The sequence below is a fragment of the Garra rufa genome, chromosome 14 (genome assembly GCF_049309525.1).
Source record: "Garra rufa chromosome 14, GarRuf1.0, whole genome shotgun sequence".
NCBI lineage: Eukaryota > Metazoa > Chordata > Actinopteri > Cypriniformes > Cyprinidae > Garra > Garra rufa.
The window spans coordinates 13,035,758-13,051,649 of NC_133374.1; the positions used below are offsets into that span (position 1 = coordinate 13,035,758).

Below are 15,892 nucleotides of genomic sequence, written 5' to 3' on the forward strand. Positions count from 1 at the left end.
CAAATGTTGACTCGTAAATTACCATAATGTTTAATTACCTTTCTCTATCCCACTTCATTTTTGCTTCGAGTGCCAAATCAGCGGATTTTAGTTTGAGCGGTTCTGCTGATATCTACCTCATTTCTTCCCTCAGTATTCCTACAATCTTAAAAATAAAGGTTCCAAAAGGGTGAATGCCATAGAAGAATCATTTTTGGTTCCTCAAAGAACCTTTCAGTGGACAGTTCTTAAAAATCGAAAGAAACTTTTTCGACTATAAAGAACCTTTTCTGCATTTTAAAGGTTCCGTGGCTGTTCAAGGTTCTTTAAGGGACCATCAATGCCAATAAAGAACCTTTGTTTTTAAGAGTGTAGCTATTTTTGGAGAGAAATGAAACCACTAAACTAAAACGTTGCCATTGTGTTTAAAGAAAGAGTTCACCCACAAATATAAAAATTTGTTCAAATTTACTTACCCTCAGGCCATCCAAGATGTAGTGATGCAATGCTGAATTTTCCCAAATCTGTTCTGATGAAGAAACAAACACATTCATCTTCGATGGCCTGAGGGTAAGGGTGAACTGTTCTTTTAAGGTAGCTTAGATGAATCACTCCAAAGAGATGATCATTACAGCAGTCTAAAAGTCCCTGCAAACAGAGTCTAACATTTTTGTATGCGTTTTTTCGAATTCATCCACATTCATCACACACAGAATTTGACGGTGACTCAGAATGGTCAAAACTCAAAACACCTCTTAAAATGCTTGCTATGGATGCGTAAAAAGCAGAAAATTTAACTCAATCTGAATTTTTAGTTAAGTTAGTGAAGTTAATCAACCTCAAGACAGGTAGTAATAATAGTAGTTAGTTATTTTAATTGTTCTTTCAAGAGATCTTAATAGTTAATAAATAGTTAATAAAATATCAATGCTAAAAAAAGCAAAGGACCAAGAATTGAGCCCTGCGGGACACCAGTACTAACTGAACCGTCCTTTGATTTGTGGCCATTTCTAAAAACGAAATGACTGTGATCAGAAAAATAGGATCTGAACCAGTCCAATGCAGTCTCTGTTACACCAAGAATACATTCAAGTTGACTAAGTACATTTGAGGTCAAAAGTTTACATACACCTCGCAGAATCTGCAAAATGTTAATTATTTGACCAAAAAAAGAGGGATCATACAAAATGCATGTTATTTGTTATTTTTTGTTATGTAGTACTGACCTGAATAAGATATTTTACATAAAAGACATTTACCTAAAGTCCAAAAGAGAAAATAATAGTTGAATTTAAAAAAAGGACCCTGTTCAAAAGTTTACATACAGTACACTTGATTCTTAATACTGATTTGTTACCTGAATGATCCTCAGCTGTGTTTTTTTTGTTTGTTTGTTTGTTTGTTTGTTTGTTTGGTGATCATTAGTTGTTCATGAGTCCCTTGTTTGTCCTGAACAGTTTTACTGCCCACTGTTCCTCAGAAAAATCCTTCAGGTCCCACAAATTCTTTGGTTTTTCAGCATTTTTGTGTTTTGAACCCTTTTCAACAATGACTGTATGATTTTGAGATCCATCGTTTCACACTGAGGACAACTGAGGGGCTCATATGCAACTAATACAGAAGGGTCAAATGCTCACTGATGTGCCAGAAGGAAAAACGATGCATTAAGAGCAGGGGGGTGAAAACTTTTTCACCCCCCTGAAAAAGATCAGGGTAAATTTCAGGGTAAGATCAGGGTAAATTTAACTTATTTTTCTTCTGGGAAACATGTAAGAATCTTCTGTAGCTTCTGAAGAGCAGTACTAAATGGAAAAAAAAAAGATATTTAAGCCAAATAAGAAAAATGTACACATCTTCATTCTGTTCAAAAGTTTACACCCCTGGCTCTTAATGCGTTGTTTTTCTTTCTGGAGCATCACAATTATTAATGAACATCATAGCAGAATCATAATGAAAGGAGAAGTTTACTTCCCTGAAAAAAGAAAGAAAGACCTGAACATCTTGGAAGTTTGCAGATTCTACAAGGTGCATGGAAACTTTTGACCTCAACTGTAGCGTGTGATCAACAGTTTCAAAAGCTGCACTTAAATACAGGAGAAGAAGGAATGACACAGAGTCAGAGTCAGATGCTAATATCGTATTAAAAATTTCTATCAACAAGCTGTTGTTTTAGCACCAGTGTCCCTAATATTTCTGCACTTCTAGCAAATAAATGCTTGCTTCATTAAAATATTTCAATTAGCGTCAAGATATTTTCTGTGAGTGTTTTGAGCTGTAGCAACTCTCGACTGGCAATCTAGACACTGAAATTCAATGCAAATTAACAGAGATTAACTGTTCACTGTGAACGATTCCTGTTTGGCCTGAGAGGGAGCGCTTTCTTTTACCATGAGTGCCTAATCTTTGATTTTGTGCCTTCATTTATCTCTTGTCGCACAATGGATGCAAATTACTCCTGGGATCTGAACATGCAATTAAACACCTCACTTCAGAGTGTGACGAGCTCTGTGATTAAAGGAGAAGCTGTGGTGAACGGGCAGGTCTTGTCTGGCAACACGCTAACAAACTTCCGCACAAGTTTCCGTCCTTTTCCTTATTAAAAGCGAAAATGTTGAATGATATATTTTGTAATTTAGTGATAACAGAAAACAAATCTTTGTTGTTTTATTTCTTGATAAATACTATGATTAGTCTTGTAGTCACCGTAATTAGTAATCACAAAGGCTGGTGTGACAAAACACGCAGTGCACACACTGCAAGAAAGAAATATCCCACTCTTAAAAGAAGAGCAATACTGCGTGACAGCTACATTTTTTTACTTATTCAGATGATTGATTTTAGCCATTAAAAGTGAATTAGTTTTTATGATTCTATACTTGATTCTGACTACAACTGTGTGTAATGTAGGAATAAAAACCTCTCCAGAGTCTCATTGATATGCTGTTACACTTCACTGAGTTTTCTTTAAAACAGAAGTAAATCTATGCAAGTCTTATTAAAGCAGTGAAACTGCCTTCTGCTTGAACGACTGTGGGACATTGTTAATTGGAAATTGGAAAGCAAATTAAGTTTGATCAAAACAGACTAGGCTAAATTCAGTGATAATTTCTAAATTGATGTGCAGTGCAGCTCATGTGTTTTTATATCTGAAGTATATGCAATGGTAGCAATGTTCTAAAAATCGAACTCAGTATAGATTTTGCCAGGGCTTCTTCAAAGAGTGAAGTTTAACCAACTGTCAAACTTGCTTTGAGCCACTTTTTGAGAATCCCTCAGCATAAAACTTTTAGGTAAGCAAAACTGTTATTGATGCCCCGCAGGGTTCAGCCTTAGGGCCAGATGTGCTTTCAGCTGAGACTTCAGAGAATTTTTTTTTTTCTGTTTGTTCTTCATGCTAATTAGTTTTTAGGAAGTAGTCGGACAGATGCTGCATGCCTTCCTGTCATAATAATTCATTTAAAGCAAGACCTTGCATTGTTTTTGAATAAGTGGTCATTTGCGCCATTGTTGCACAGAATATAGTAGAGTTTGTGTGTCGTCTACAGGCCACTTCTGACAATACAGTCCTTTTAAAGTGTTTATAGGATGTTTCATTTAATCAAATGCATGTTGAATGCAAATAACTGTCTTTTTATGCTTTTATAATTGATTTAGCATGCTGTGCATTGCTATGCTCTATAATTGTTACTGCTGTCTTCTTTACTGTCAGTCATTGCACACATTAGGATGTTATAAAAGGCTCGGGAAACTGACTGATGGACGTTTTCATAAATGAAACGCTTGTCATTTTTTCCAGGGATGAGGCACTGTTTATCGCTTCCTTCACTGCCTCTCGTCATGCTGTTTTGGTCCGTTAGAGAGTACAGCTTGAACACATCCATGCAAATCACTCCTCAAATAAAAGCTGAAAAGAAAGTGTGGTTGTCATGGCGCCCATCAGCTGTTCAGTTGAGAAATGAGTACAGTAGACTGGAGACTGTCAGTCAAATCAAAGCGGCAGGACAAATTAAATAGCAAGTTCATTTAAGATTGCGGTTTTTGAGCTGGTTATTGTTTTAGGACTAAAAACATTGACAGTTTTGATGGTTTCATGCTTTTTTAGGGGTTTCAAGCACATAGCTTGTAGTACTCCCACCATCTACAATGTCAGCAAGGCTCGTCCCAATTGGCCTGACGGGGGCTCTACAGCAATCAAAAGTACTAAATCGCTCGTAACTTCGTAACCGTTTGTTGCATGTGAAATTTTTGGGTATTTTGCATTTTTAGAAAAAAACTACTTTTGCAAACTAGTCCTAGGTTTTTTTCCCAATCGGAGTCAAACCAGTGCAGAAAGTGCAGATTCTCTGGAGAGTGAATATCAATAAGTATCAAACAAAAATTGAACGTTTCAAAGGGGCAGGGTTGCCTTTACTAAAACAGCTATAACTTTTAAATGGAATAAGGTATCTTTGCCAAATTCATGACCAAATGTAAGAGCTGAATCTGAGGTAGGGGTGGGCGATATGAAAAAAAAACATATCAAGATTTTTTTCAGAAATTTCACGATTTTATGACGGGGGATGGTCATAACTAAGCAACTGTTTGTCCTATTGACATGAAAATTGGTACACACGGTTTGGTCCAAAGTCTTGCACTGCTGTCAATCAAACCATTTGTTAAATGATTGAGAAAATGTTAAAAACTACTTTTGCAAATTAGTCCTAGGTTTTATCTGGAAAAAAACACTACAGTGCATTTATCTGGACTTTCTAGGTTAATAATTGTCAAAAAATATTGAAATTTACCTTTTGGCAAGCTATATTGTTTAGAAAAGGGGCCTGTCCAAATATACCCAAAAGCCTATAAAGCCTAAATGAAAACTCAAAACTTCACAAAACTTGGTGTGCGCATTCGACAGGTTTGACAGTTTTGGGAAGATCAGACCACAGCTGGCGCTATAAAATGTATTTCCATGGCAAATTACCTGTATTTTCCAAAATAATTTTTAAATCATTGATTTAGGGGGTTACAGGCATGTAAAATAATATGTAATGTCATTTTTCATATGTGCTTAAATGCCTTAAAGTGCTTGAACCCTGGTAATCACTGCTTGCAGCTATAATTATTCTATTTAAAAAAAAATATTTTTTTTTAATTATAAAGATATATCGTATAAAATAGTGCCCTAACTGTAGAACCCCTCAGCATTAAACTTTTAGGAAAGCAATACTGTTAGTGGTGTTCCTCAGGGTTCGGCTTCAGGGCCAGATGTGTTTTTTGTTTTATTTGAATAATTTTATTTTAAAAAGACAGTTTTGATTATGTTTTTGAGTGTAAATGCATGTCATCTGTCTAATTTAGCTTGCTTCAAGTAACATAATTTTGTGGCATAATATAGCTGAGTTCACTTTTCCCCCTTTACTGTTTTCAAGAAACAATCAGAACAATTCTCGAACCATTTTTGTCACAACCCACCAGTTGAGACCCAATGATCTATGGCAGGGATCATCAAATCTGGCCCACAAGATCCATTTTCCTGCAGAGTTTAGCTCTTACCCTAATCAAACATACCTGAGCATGCTAATCAAGGTCTTCAGGATCATTAGAGAATAACAGGTAGGTGAGTGTGATCAGGGTTGGAGCTAAACTCTGCAGCGCATTGGCCCTCCAGGGTAAGAATTTGAGGAACCCTGATCTTTGGGATCCGAGGCGTGACAAGAGTTAATTCCCGTCTGCCAACAAGAATTCCCAACAAGTTATCCAAGGACTCTGGATAATGTTGTAAAATAAGCCTCGAGAAGCAGGGGTCTATTTTCCACATGTGTGCATCGCTGCTCTCTGAAGAAGGTGCCTGAAGTCTTCCCACGTGTCCGAGACGAGTCTTGAAATCTTCAATTTCATGCTTGCTTACTCCACAGAACACAAATATTGATTGGTGTTTAATTCTTAAGTGATTATAGTTATTGTTTATGACCGGAAGAGAGCTAGAAGGATTTGATTGTTGAAACATCTGTTGTTGTTTTTTTCAGCTTTTTGTTGTCACAATTGATTCACTTGTGTTTGTATGACGTCAAACAGATACTAAATACTCTAGATGGAAAGCACACTTTCTTGTTATTTACAATGAGTTTAATCTATTTCTCTTTCTTTCTCTTTTGCTCCAGCTGGTTGGTGGTGAGTTTGACCTGGAGATGAACTTCATCATCCAGGATGCTGAGGCCATCATCTGCATGTTGGAGCTGCTGGAACACTGTGAAGTCACATGCCAGGCGGAAATCTGGAGCATGTTCACCGCCATACTGCGCAAGAGTGTCCGCAACCTGCAGACCAGCACTGAGGTCGGCCTCATTCAGAGGCTATTGCTCAAAATGAGCTCTGTGGATGACATGATCGCAGGTGAGTGGCATCGACCTGAGCCTCTTCCAGAGTTTTAGAATTGACCTCTTGTAAAACCAATTTCTTTCTATTTCCCCAAAGCTCTATAAATGGTTCAGAAAATGTTTAAACTGCTCTGAAATGAAAGATGTGCTGTACAGTTAGAACAATCACGCTGATTTTTCTGATGATGAAACCAACTTCATGAAAAGAAAGCATTTATTTATTTAAAACCTTTCTCTGTTCGTTGTATATGGCTGAGTAAATCTGAGTAAGTAATGACAGTGTTTTTAGGTCGACTGTTCATTTATTTATATATTTATTTATTATTTTTTCTTATTCTTATTGTTTATTTTTAACCTTAACATAAAATAAATAAATATTATTGTTTAGCAAATTATTATTGTTTTATTTAAATATCTTATCTTAATTTATTTATTTATTTAACTTGAAACAAAAAATAATAATTAAATATATTTTTGTTGTATTTTAATATTTATTTATTTATTTGAATCTAATTTTTCATTTATTTTTTATTTTTAACCTTAAAATAAAACAAATAAATATAGCTGTCGTCATTATGAACTGCCGTTGCATAAAAAAGATTTACATAAATATATTTTATATCACACTTTTTGAGTAAATAACATTTTAACTGAACTCCAAAAGAATACGTCATCAAAAAGTTTCCATACCACAAACATGCATAATTTTTTAACCTTAAAATAATAAGAATAAAACAATTATATATATTTTTGTTTTATTTCAGTTTTTTTAACCTTAACTTAAAACAAATAAATATATTTTAGTTTTATTTATTTACATTTAATTTTTAATTATTTGTTCATTTTTAACCTTAAAATAAAACAAATATAGTTTTTTTTATTTTAATATATAGTTATTCATTTATTCATTCATTCATTTATATATTTATTTATTTTTAAATGTAATTTTTATTTTTAACCTTAAAATAAAACAAATAAATATATCTTTTGTTTTATTTTAATATTTATTTATATATTTATTTCAATTTAATTTTAAATTCATTTTTTTATTCAACTTTAAAATAAAACCTTTTTTTTCATTTATATATTTTATCTTTATTTATGTATTTCTATATTTATTTATTTTTAAATCTAATGTTTTGGTAATAAATGTAATATATTTTATTTATTTATTTTAGTGTATTTTAGTGAGTAATTAATGACAATTCCAAAAGAAGTAGTAATAAAAACATTTCCATACCACAAGTATGCATTGTAAACATTAACTATGAAGTTGAACTGTGCTTAGTTGGCTTAGTTTATAAAAAAAAAGTATTTTAGGTTGAGATTTGAGATCAAGCTGTGTTGTTGCAAAAACAGATTTATTTTAACCTTATTGCATATTAAATCCAGCTTGTTGTTTACTTTTAGCATAAAAGGTCAAAGATAACACTCTACTTTGAACAGCACATGCAAGATATGGGCAGTGGCTCCCATTTTTCCCAGATTTCCATTTTTTTAGACGTCCGAGAGCGGCGTGAATCGCTGTGAGTGAAAGAAATGTGGATTAAACTCCAATCTTCTCAGCAGTGGAATTCATCAGGCTTAGGCAGAAGAGAAACCGAGAGAAAAATCTCATTAGCTGCACCGTCTGGTAATGAGATTGAGTGGCAGTTTAGAGCAATATTAAATTTTAGTCACCATTTATGAATGAAGAAGAATGTTTTTTGATTCATTTCATCTGTAATTCATGGGCAACATATTCCTCTGTCTGCATACATTAAATGCCATCTTTCACAATCAAAAGCCTCTAAGAGGCAGAGGCTGTGAATTGCCTCATTGAAGGTTTCATCAGCAGTCTTGATGAAACTCGAAATTAAAGTATAAAATGGCATTAATTAGCATAAATTCTCATGTTGTTCTGCAGCAGTGAGTGTTTAACCTGAATTGAAAGAGCTCAGTCAACTGTAGGTGCTGTTTGTGAACCATTGAGGTGTGTATACACACACAGCTTTTTATGTTTAAAGCAGACATATTATGCCCCTTTTTACAATAATATAAATCCCAGGTGTCTCTAGAATGTGTCTGTGAAGTTTTAACTCAAAATACCCCTACAGATAATTTATTATATCATGCTGTTTCGTGCATGTCTCTTTAAATGCAAATAAGATGCTGCTCCCCGCCCCCTTTTCCAGAATAGAGCTGTGCCTTTACAGCTTGTCCCTCAGATACTCTGCTAAAAACATCTGTTTGGTTTTGATTATCATGTCTATCACACTGAAATCATGTGTTTTAATACCATATCAGTTGGAACTTATAATATAGGGTTTTCTGAGTGCACACATCTGAAACATGCACATAGAAAGCGGCTGTCACACAGTATGTGAATACTAAACTCTTTCATGTCTTATTGCGCTTAAACTGTCAAATACACACGTTTATGTTAAAAACACGAGAGTTACAACACACGGTTATGTCTGTGAAGGTAAACAGCTGGGAAAGAAATTGCATGTTTATATTAGATCTGTGGCAGCAGCTTAATATACAGTAAATAAATCAATAAATCCACTGCTCTTATACCCTCTGAGGCTGGGACTCTAAAAAGTGTTCTGTGCTCGTCTGTGCAGCCAATGACAGAACAATTAGCATGCTTTGTGTGAATGCGAAGACAAAATGGCGACGCTGTGGGTGGAAACATGCAGATTAGGGGGTGGTGATGTTATAATAGGATCCTTTTTCTATGTCATGGGGGGAGTGACATCTGAGCAGCTCGTTTTTTTTCAAATGATTGCAAAAAAAAAGACATCAAAACAAAGTTACTGGTTTGTCCTTTTTCATGTTTTCAGGGTTGGTACAATTGAGGTCAAAAGTTTACATCCGCCTTTTCAGAATGTGCAAAATGTTAATTATTTGACCAGAATAATACAAAGCACTGCAAAAAATGCTTTTCTTAGATTTTTTTTGTCTTGTTTCCAGAAAAAACAAGCCAAAATTAAGTGATTTTTTTCTTAGAACAAGCAAAATAATCTGCCATTGGGGTAAGAAAAAAATCTTATTTCAAACAGTAAACAAGATTATTTTTCTTACCCCATTGGCAGATTATTTTGCTTGTTTCAAGCAAAAACACCCTTAATTTTGACTTGTTTTTTCTGAAAACAAGACTTAAGAATTTTATTTAAGAATTTTTAGATATATTTTGGCTGGAAACAAGACAAAAAATCTAAGTAAGAAAAGCATTTTTTGCAGTGAGTGCATGTTATTGTTTATTTAGTACTGACCTGAATAGGATATTTCACATAAAAGATGTTTACAAATAGTCCACAACAGAAAATAATAGCTGAATTTATAAAAATTATCCCCCGTTCAAAAGTTTACATCCCCTTGATTTTTAATACTGTGTTGTTACCTGAATGATCCACTGCTGTTTTTTTGTTTTGTTTTGTTTAGTGATAGTTGTTCATGAGTCCATTGTTTGTCCTGAACAGCCTGCTGTTCTTCAGAAAAATCCTTCAGGTCCCACAAATTCTTTGGTTTTTCAGCATTTTTGTGTTTGAACCCTTTCCAACAATAACTGTATGATTTTGAGATACATCATTTCACACTGAGGACAACTGAGGGACTCATTTGCAACTATTACAGAAAGGTCAAATGCTCACTGATGCTCCAGAAGGGAAAACTTATGCATTAAGAGCCTTTCTGTTCAAAAGTTTACACCCCATCATAGCAGAATCATAATGAAAGGAGAAGTTTACTTTCAGAACAAAAAAATTAGAGATAATGTACTCACCCTCTTGTAATCCAAGATGTTCATGTCTTTCTTTCTTTCTTTTCTTCTGTGGTGCCCTGAGTATGAACCTCCAAAAAGAACCTGGGGGTGAAAATTTTTTGAATTTGAAGATCAGGGTAAATTGTATTTAATTTGTCTTCTGGAAAACATGCAAGAATCTTCTGTTGCTTCCGAAGGGCAGTACTTAATGGAAAAAAATTAGATTACAACAAAATAAGAAAAATTTGGACATCTTCATCCTGTTCAAAAGTTTTCATCCCCCGGCTCTTAATGCATTGTTTTTCTTTCTGGAGCATCAGTGAATGTTTGAACCTTTTGTAATATGTCCCTCAGTAATTGTTGGAAAGGGTTCAAATACACAAAAATGCTGGAAAACCAAAGAGAGAGTTTAACTGTTCAGGACAAATAAGGGACTCATGAACAACTATCACTAAACAAAAAAACAAAAACAGCTGTGGCTCATTCAGGTAACAACACATTAATAAAAATCAAGAGGATGCAAACTTTTGAACGGGGTCATTTTTATAAATTCAAGTATTATTTTCTCTTGTGGACTATATGTAAACATATTTTATGTGAAAAATCTTATTCAGCTCGGTACTAAATAAACAATAACGTATTTTGTATGATCCCTCTCATTTTGGTAAAATAAGGAACATCTTGCAGATTCTGAAAGGAGGATGTAAACTTTTGATTATAGCACTTTAACATGGAAAAAGTCAGATTTTAGTTATATTGAACAATGGAAGTTCTCCTAGGGACTGCTGAATTATGCCGTCACACTCAAGAAAGGTGCATTCCGGGGGTCTGTTTGCCACGGTTTGTTCCTCCCACACGTCTTACTGTGAAATTGCTATTTTGCACTGTGTTATGATACAATGTCTTGTGTATGTTGCACACACACCTATGCTCCGGGGAATCCTGCTGTTTACATGCACACTGTGCCTACTTCAGTTAATCCAGATCTATCATCTCTCTCTGTCTCTGTTTTTTTCCAGACTTGCTGGTGGATATGCTGGGAGTTCTGGCCAGCTACAGTATCACCGTCAAAGAACTGAAATTGCTCTTCAGCATGCTGAGAGGAGAAGGAGGATTGTGGGTAAGCCAGTGAAAATGAGTGAAAACTCATGTCGGCCTCTGGGGCTCCAAGGGGTTGTTAGCTTCACCGCTTTTGGAGATTGTTGAGCCTTTTTAGACCTCTGGAGCAATCAACCGCAGAACGGATCAGGCCTGCCCAGGTATCGATTCGCCGTTCTCTTGAGTGAGTGATATTGACAGAACATCGAGTGCTGGCGGACACCACAGTGAGGATGTTGTCACAATAGTTTTCAGTTTTTGGATATAGTGAAGTACCCCTCTGGAGAAAATAAAAAAGAGAGACTCGTGTGAGGACTTGGGCTTTAATGAAACAATTAGTTATAAGATCAGCATGTGTTTTCGTGGTGAGAATACGTCAGATTGGATCGGCATTTTTAAATCAGAACGGATTTTGTGAAGCAAAACGTTAAATGTAAAGCTGGAGTTCTTGCTGAGAAGGTCCTGTGGGATTTTAGTTATGGTGATTTGGTTTTTCCTTAAGTCACTTGTCTTACCTCTCACGTACTTCTGTCTTCCACAGCCTAGACATGCAGTCAAACTGCTCTCAGTTCTCACTCAGATGGCACAGAGACACGGACCAGACACTTTCTTTAACTTCCCCGGCCGAAGTGCAGCGGTAAGTGACCCCAATTTTTAGCCTTTCTTGCATTTCCTTTGAATAAATATTTCAGTAAAATTAGAAGTTGTTTTTAGATTATTTTTAACTGATAAACAGCCAATATTAAATCACTGTAAAATTTAGTTTAAAATGAATAAATACAAAAATTAAAATCAATCCTGTAAATGCTACAAATAAACGCATATTGTAATGCATACTAATGTTAAAAAAAAGCTAAACGAGCCTGCATTTTTTGATCAAAATTACAGTGAATACAGTAATTAACTGTTGTCTATTTTAATATGTTTTAAATTTTAATTGCAAAGACAAAGCTAAATTGTCAGCAGACATTACTACAGTCTTACATAAATAAGCTATTTTGGAAAAATAAGAAACATTTATTATCAGTGTTGAATAAAATTGTGCTCCTTAATATTTTTGTGAAAACTGATACACTTTTTGATTTTTAATGAATAGAAAGATTAAAAGAGCAGCATTTAAGTCTTCACTGTTACTTTTGATCAGTTTAATTCGTCCTTGATGATTAAAGTGTTCATTTCTTCAAAAAAAAAAAATCTTACTCACCCCAAACTTTAAAAAGGTAGTATACATTATGACAAATGCTGACATTTATTTTGGGATTTAGTAAGGATTACATTTAACAGTTTTATTAATTTTTAAAGATTAACTAAGTGCATTTGTAGAGAGCAAAAGTACACTAAAAGTAAAAATAGAGTGTATCTATATACTGTGTATCCAAATGGGACCATTACTGATAAACTACATTTTTTTCTAATATTGGCCAATTACTAATATGGCGAATTTGGATTCCCTGCTGTAATTTTATTATTAAAAAAAAATCTATTTTACATACAGTTGAGGTCAAAAGTTTACATACACCTTGTAGAATCTGCAAAATGTTAATTATTTTACCAAAATAAGAGGGATCCTTCAAAATGCATGTTATTTTTGATTTAGTACTGACCTGAAAAAGATATTTGATAGTTGAATTTCTAAAAATGACCTGTTTTTTTTGTTTTGTGATAGTTGTTCATGAGTCCCCTATTTGTCATGAACAGTTAAACTGCCTGCTGTTCTTCAAAAAAAATTCTTAAGGTCCCACAAATTCTGTGTTTTTTTCAGCATTTCTGTGAATTTCTGTGTAAATTGAACTTATTCTGTCTTCTGGGGAACATGTAAGTATCTTTTGTAGCTTCTGAAGGGCAGTACTAAAAGAAAAAAAATATGATATTTAGGCAAAATAGGAAAAATGTACACATCTTCATTCTGTTCAAAAGTTTACACCCCTGGCTCTTAATGCATTGTTTTTCCTTCTGAAGCATCAGTGTGTGTTTGAACCTTCTGTAATAGTTGCATATGAGTCCTTCAGTTGTCCTCAGTGTGAAAAGATGGATCTCAAAATCATACAGTCATTGTTGAAAAGGGTTCAAAACTATCCCATTAACAATTGTCTAGCATGTTAAAAGATCCATACATGACATTTTTTGCCTTCTGTTTTCCACCAGGCGATTGCGTTACCTCCCATTGCTAAATGGCCTTATCAGAACGGCTTCACCCTCAACACCTGGTTCCGCATGGACCCTCTGAACAACATCAATGTGGACAAAGACAAACCCTACCTTTACTGGTGACTACATTCACAGCCTACGCTTTAATGTGCTTATATATAACTCTGTCAACTCTTAGATAAAACTTGCTTAGCAGAAAAGAAAATGACCTTGAGGGTCTGCTTCTGTAAGTAAATTAAACTGAGTGTCTTTGTTTTAGAGTTTAACACATAGAGAGAGAGAGAGTTCTGGCTGCTTTACCACTTATATAATGAGCTTTGTTAGAGGATTTTGTTTTCTGATGATGTGGTGGATTATGCAAGCATAAAAAGGGAATTAGGTCAGATTCTGCTGATTAAACCAATAGGTGTTTGAACCCAAGGCAGAATGTTCTGGAATCACTGGAAAATCTCTGCAGAGGGACACTAGGGTGGAAATAGACATTAATTTGGGCTTTTAATGTCAGCCAGGCAAAAAGAGCATCATATGTAGAGACTTGTGGGTAATTAGAGCTCAGATCAATAGCGCAGACGCGTGTTTATTGGCCAGGATTCCAGGAGCGAGGGAAAATGGTCCTCGAGGGAGAAGAAGCGAGTGTGTTTTGAGAGAGAGAGAAAGAAGGACAACATCCATTTTTGAACAGCCTTGATCTTTTTTTTAGTTTTTTTAAAGGCCTTCGCCTCTGATATTAGCTTGAAGTGATTTGTTAGAAGGGCTATGTGTTTATATAAAAAAGCATTTCTCATACCTTCAGAATATTAAGTTCAGTTCCTCCATACGTTATGTAGATCCATGCATTTCAACTGCCCCAGACTTTGTGAGGAGGTTACAAAAACAGCGTTGTTGAAGGCTGACACGCCAATAACGCTAGCTACCGTTTGAAAGCGAGCGCTGGGTCCTGCTTGGCTGTTGTGCTGCCAGATCTGTAGCCTGGAGCTGCCAAGCACAGGACCGCTCACACAAACTCGGAGTTCAGTCTGTGCGTGACACAGATTCAGAATAAAAGGAGATGTTCATGAAGAAAAACAGAGTATTGATTCACATGGAGAATCACACTTATTTCCTGCTCTTCACAACGCAAAAATGGTCTCTTGTGTTTGTGTTAGTTTTCTTGTATGTGTCGGTTTATACTTCTATTGTGAGGAACTGAGAACACAAAACTGCCTTTGACATTTCGAAATACAGTAGGAGATTTTTACTCTATCCTCTCTTAACTGTTTTGGAAGAGAAAACTAGCTAATGCATATCAGGAAACCTACATAATGTGCTAAAGTCTGGTTGGATTTAAGGGGTTTCCAGACAATTATATTAAGTTATATTAAAAAAGGTCCTGGCTCATCCAAGCTTTATAATGGCAGTGAATGGGTGTTGAGATTTTGAGGTTTATAAAGTGCATCCATCCATCATAAAAAGTACTCCACACAGCGCCGAGGGGTTTTATAAAAACTTCCTGAAGTGAATCGATGCATTTGTGTATGTAAAATATCCATTTTTAAACTTGATAAGCCATAATATCTATCTTCCTGTGCTAAACAAAGCAAACTTTGCTTTATTTGCTCCTGTAAACAAACAGTTGGTTCTCACTAGCATATTCTCACCGGAGCTTATGCTACACATACGTTCAACATCATCCACATTACTAGAAAGCTTAAAGGGATAGGTCAACCAAAAATAAAAAAATTACCCCATGACTTACTCACTCTCAAGCCATCCTAGGTATATATGACTTTCTTCTTTTAGACGAATACAATCAGAGTTATATTAAAAAGGTACTGGCTCATCCAAGCTTTATAATGGCAGTGAATGGGTGTTGAGATTTTGAGGTCCAATAAAGTGCATCCATCCATCATAAAAAGTACTCCACACAGTGCAGAGGGGTTAATAAACACTTCCTGAAGCGACTTGATGCATTTGTGTATGAAAAATATCAATTTTTAAAACTTTATAAACCATAATCTCTATCTTCCTATGCTAAACAAAGTAAAGTTTGCTTTATTTGGTCCTGTAAACAAACCTTAGTTCTTACTAGCATATTCTCACCAGAGATTACGCAATGCATATGTTCTACATTATCTGCATTATTAGAAAGCTTAAAAGGATAGGTCACCCAAAAATAAAAATTACCCCTATGATTTACTCACTCTCATGCCATCCTAGGTGTATATGACTTTCTTCTTTTAGACAAATACAATCAGAGTTATATTAAATGTCCTGGCTCATCCAAGCTTTATAATGGCAGTGAATGGGTGTTGAGATTTTGAGATCCAATAAAGTGCTTTCATCCATCATTAAAAATACTCCACACAGTACCGAGGGGTTAATAAAGACTTCCTGAAGTGAATCAATGCATTTGTGTAAGAAAAAAAAAAAAACATTTTAAAACTTTACAAACCATAATCTCTATCTTCCTATGCTTAACAAAGGAAAATTAGCTTCATTTCACGTGTGAAAGGGTTAAATAAGAATATTTTTCTTACACAAACACATCGATTCACTTTAGGAGGCCTTTACTAACCCCCTGAAG

The 15,892-nt window shown here is 34.9% G+C and overlaps 1 protein-coding gene across 2 annotated transcripts in view; it reads left to right on the plus strand.

Annotated features, from left to right (window-relative positions):
* nbeab (neurobeachin b) overlaps window positions 1–15,892 on the plus strand; it is a 401,639-nt gene that overhangs the window by 72,325 nt on the left and 313,422 nt on the right. For both annotated transcript variants that reach the window (XM_073817484.1, XM_073817485.1), the window contains exons 2-5: window positions 6,123–6,354; window positions 11,103–11,203; window positions 11,723–11,818; window positions 13,327–13,448. In XM_073817484.1, coding sequence (XP_073673585.1) covers window positions 6,123–6,354; window positions 11,103–11,203; window positions 11,723–11,818; window positions 13,327–13,448 — 551 coding nt within the window. The remainder of the gene's footprint in view (window positions 1–6,122; window positions 6,355–11,102; window positions 11,204–11,722; window positions 11,819–13,326; window positions 13,449–15,892) is intronic.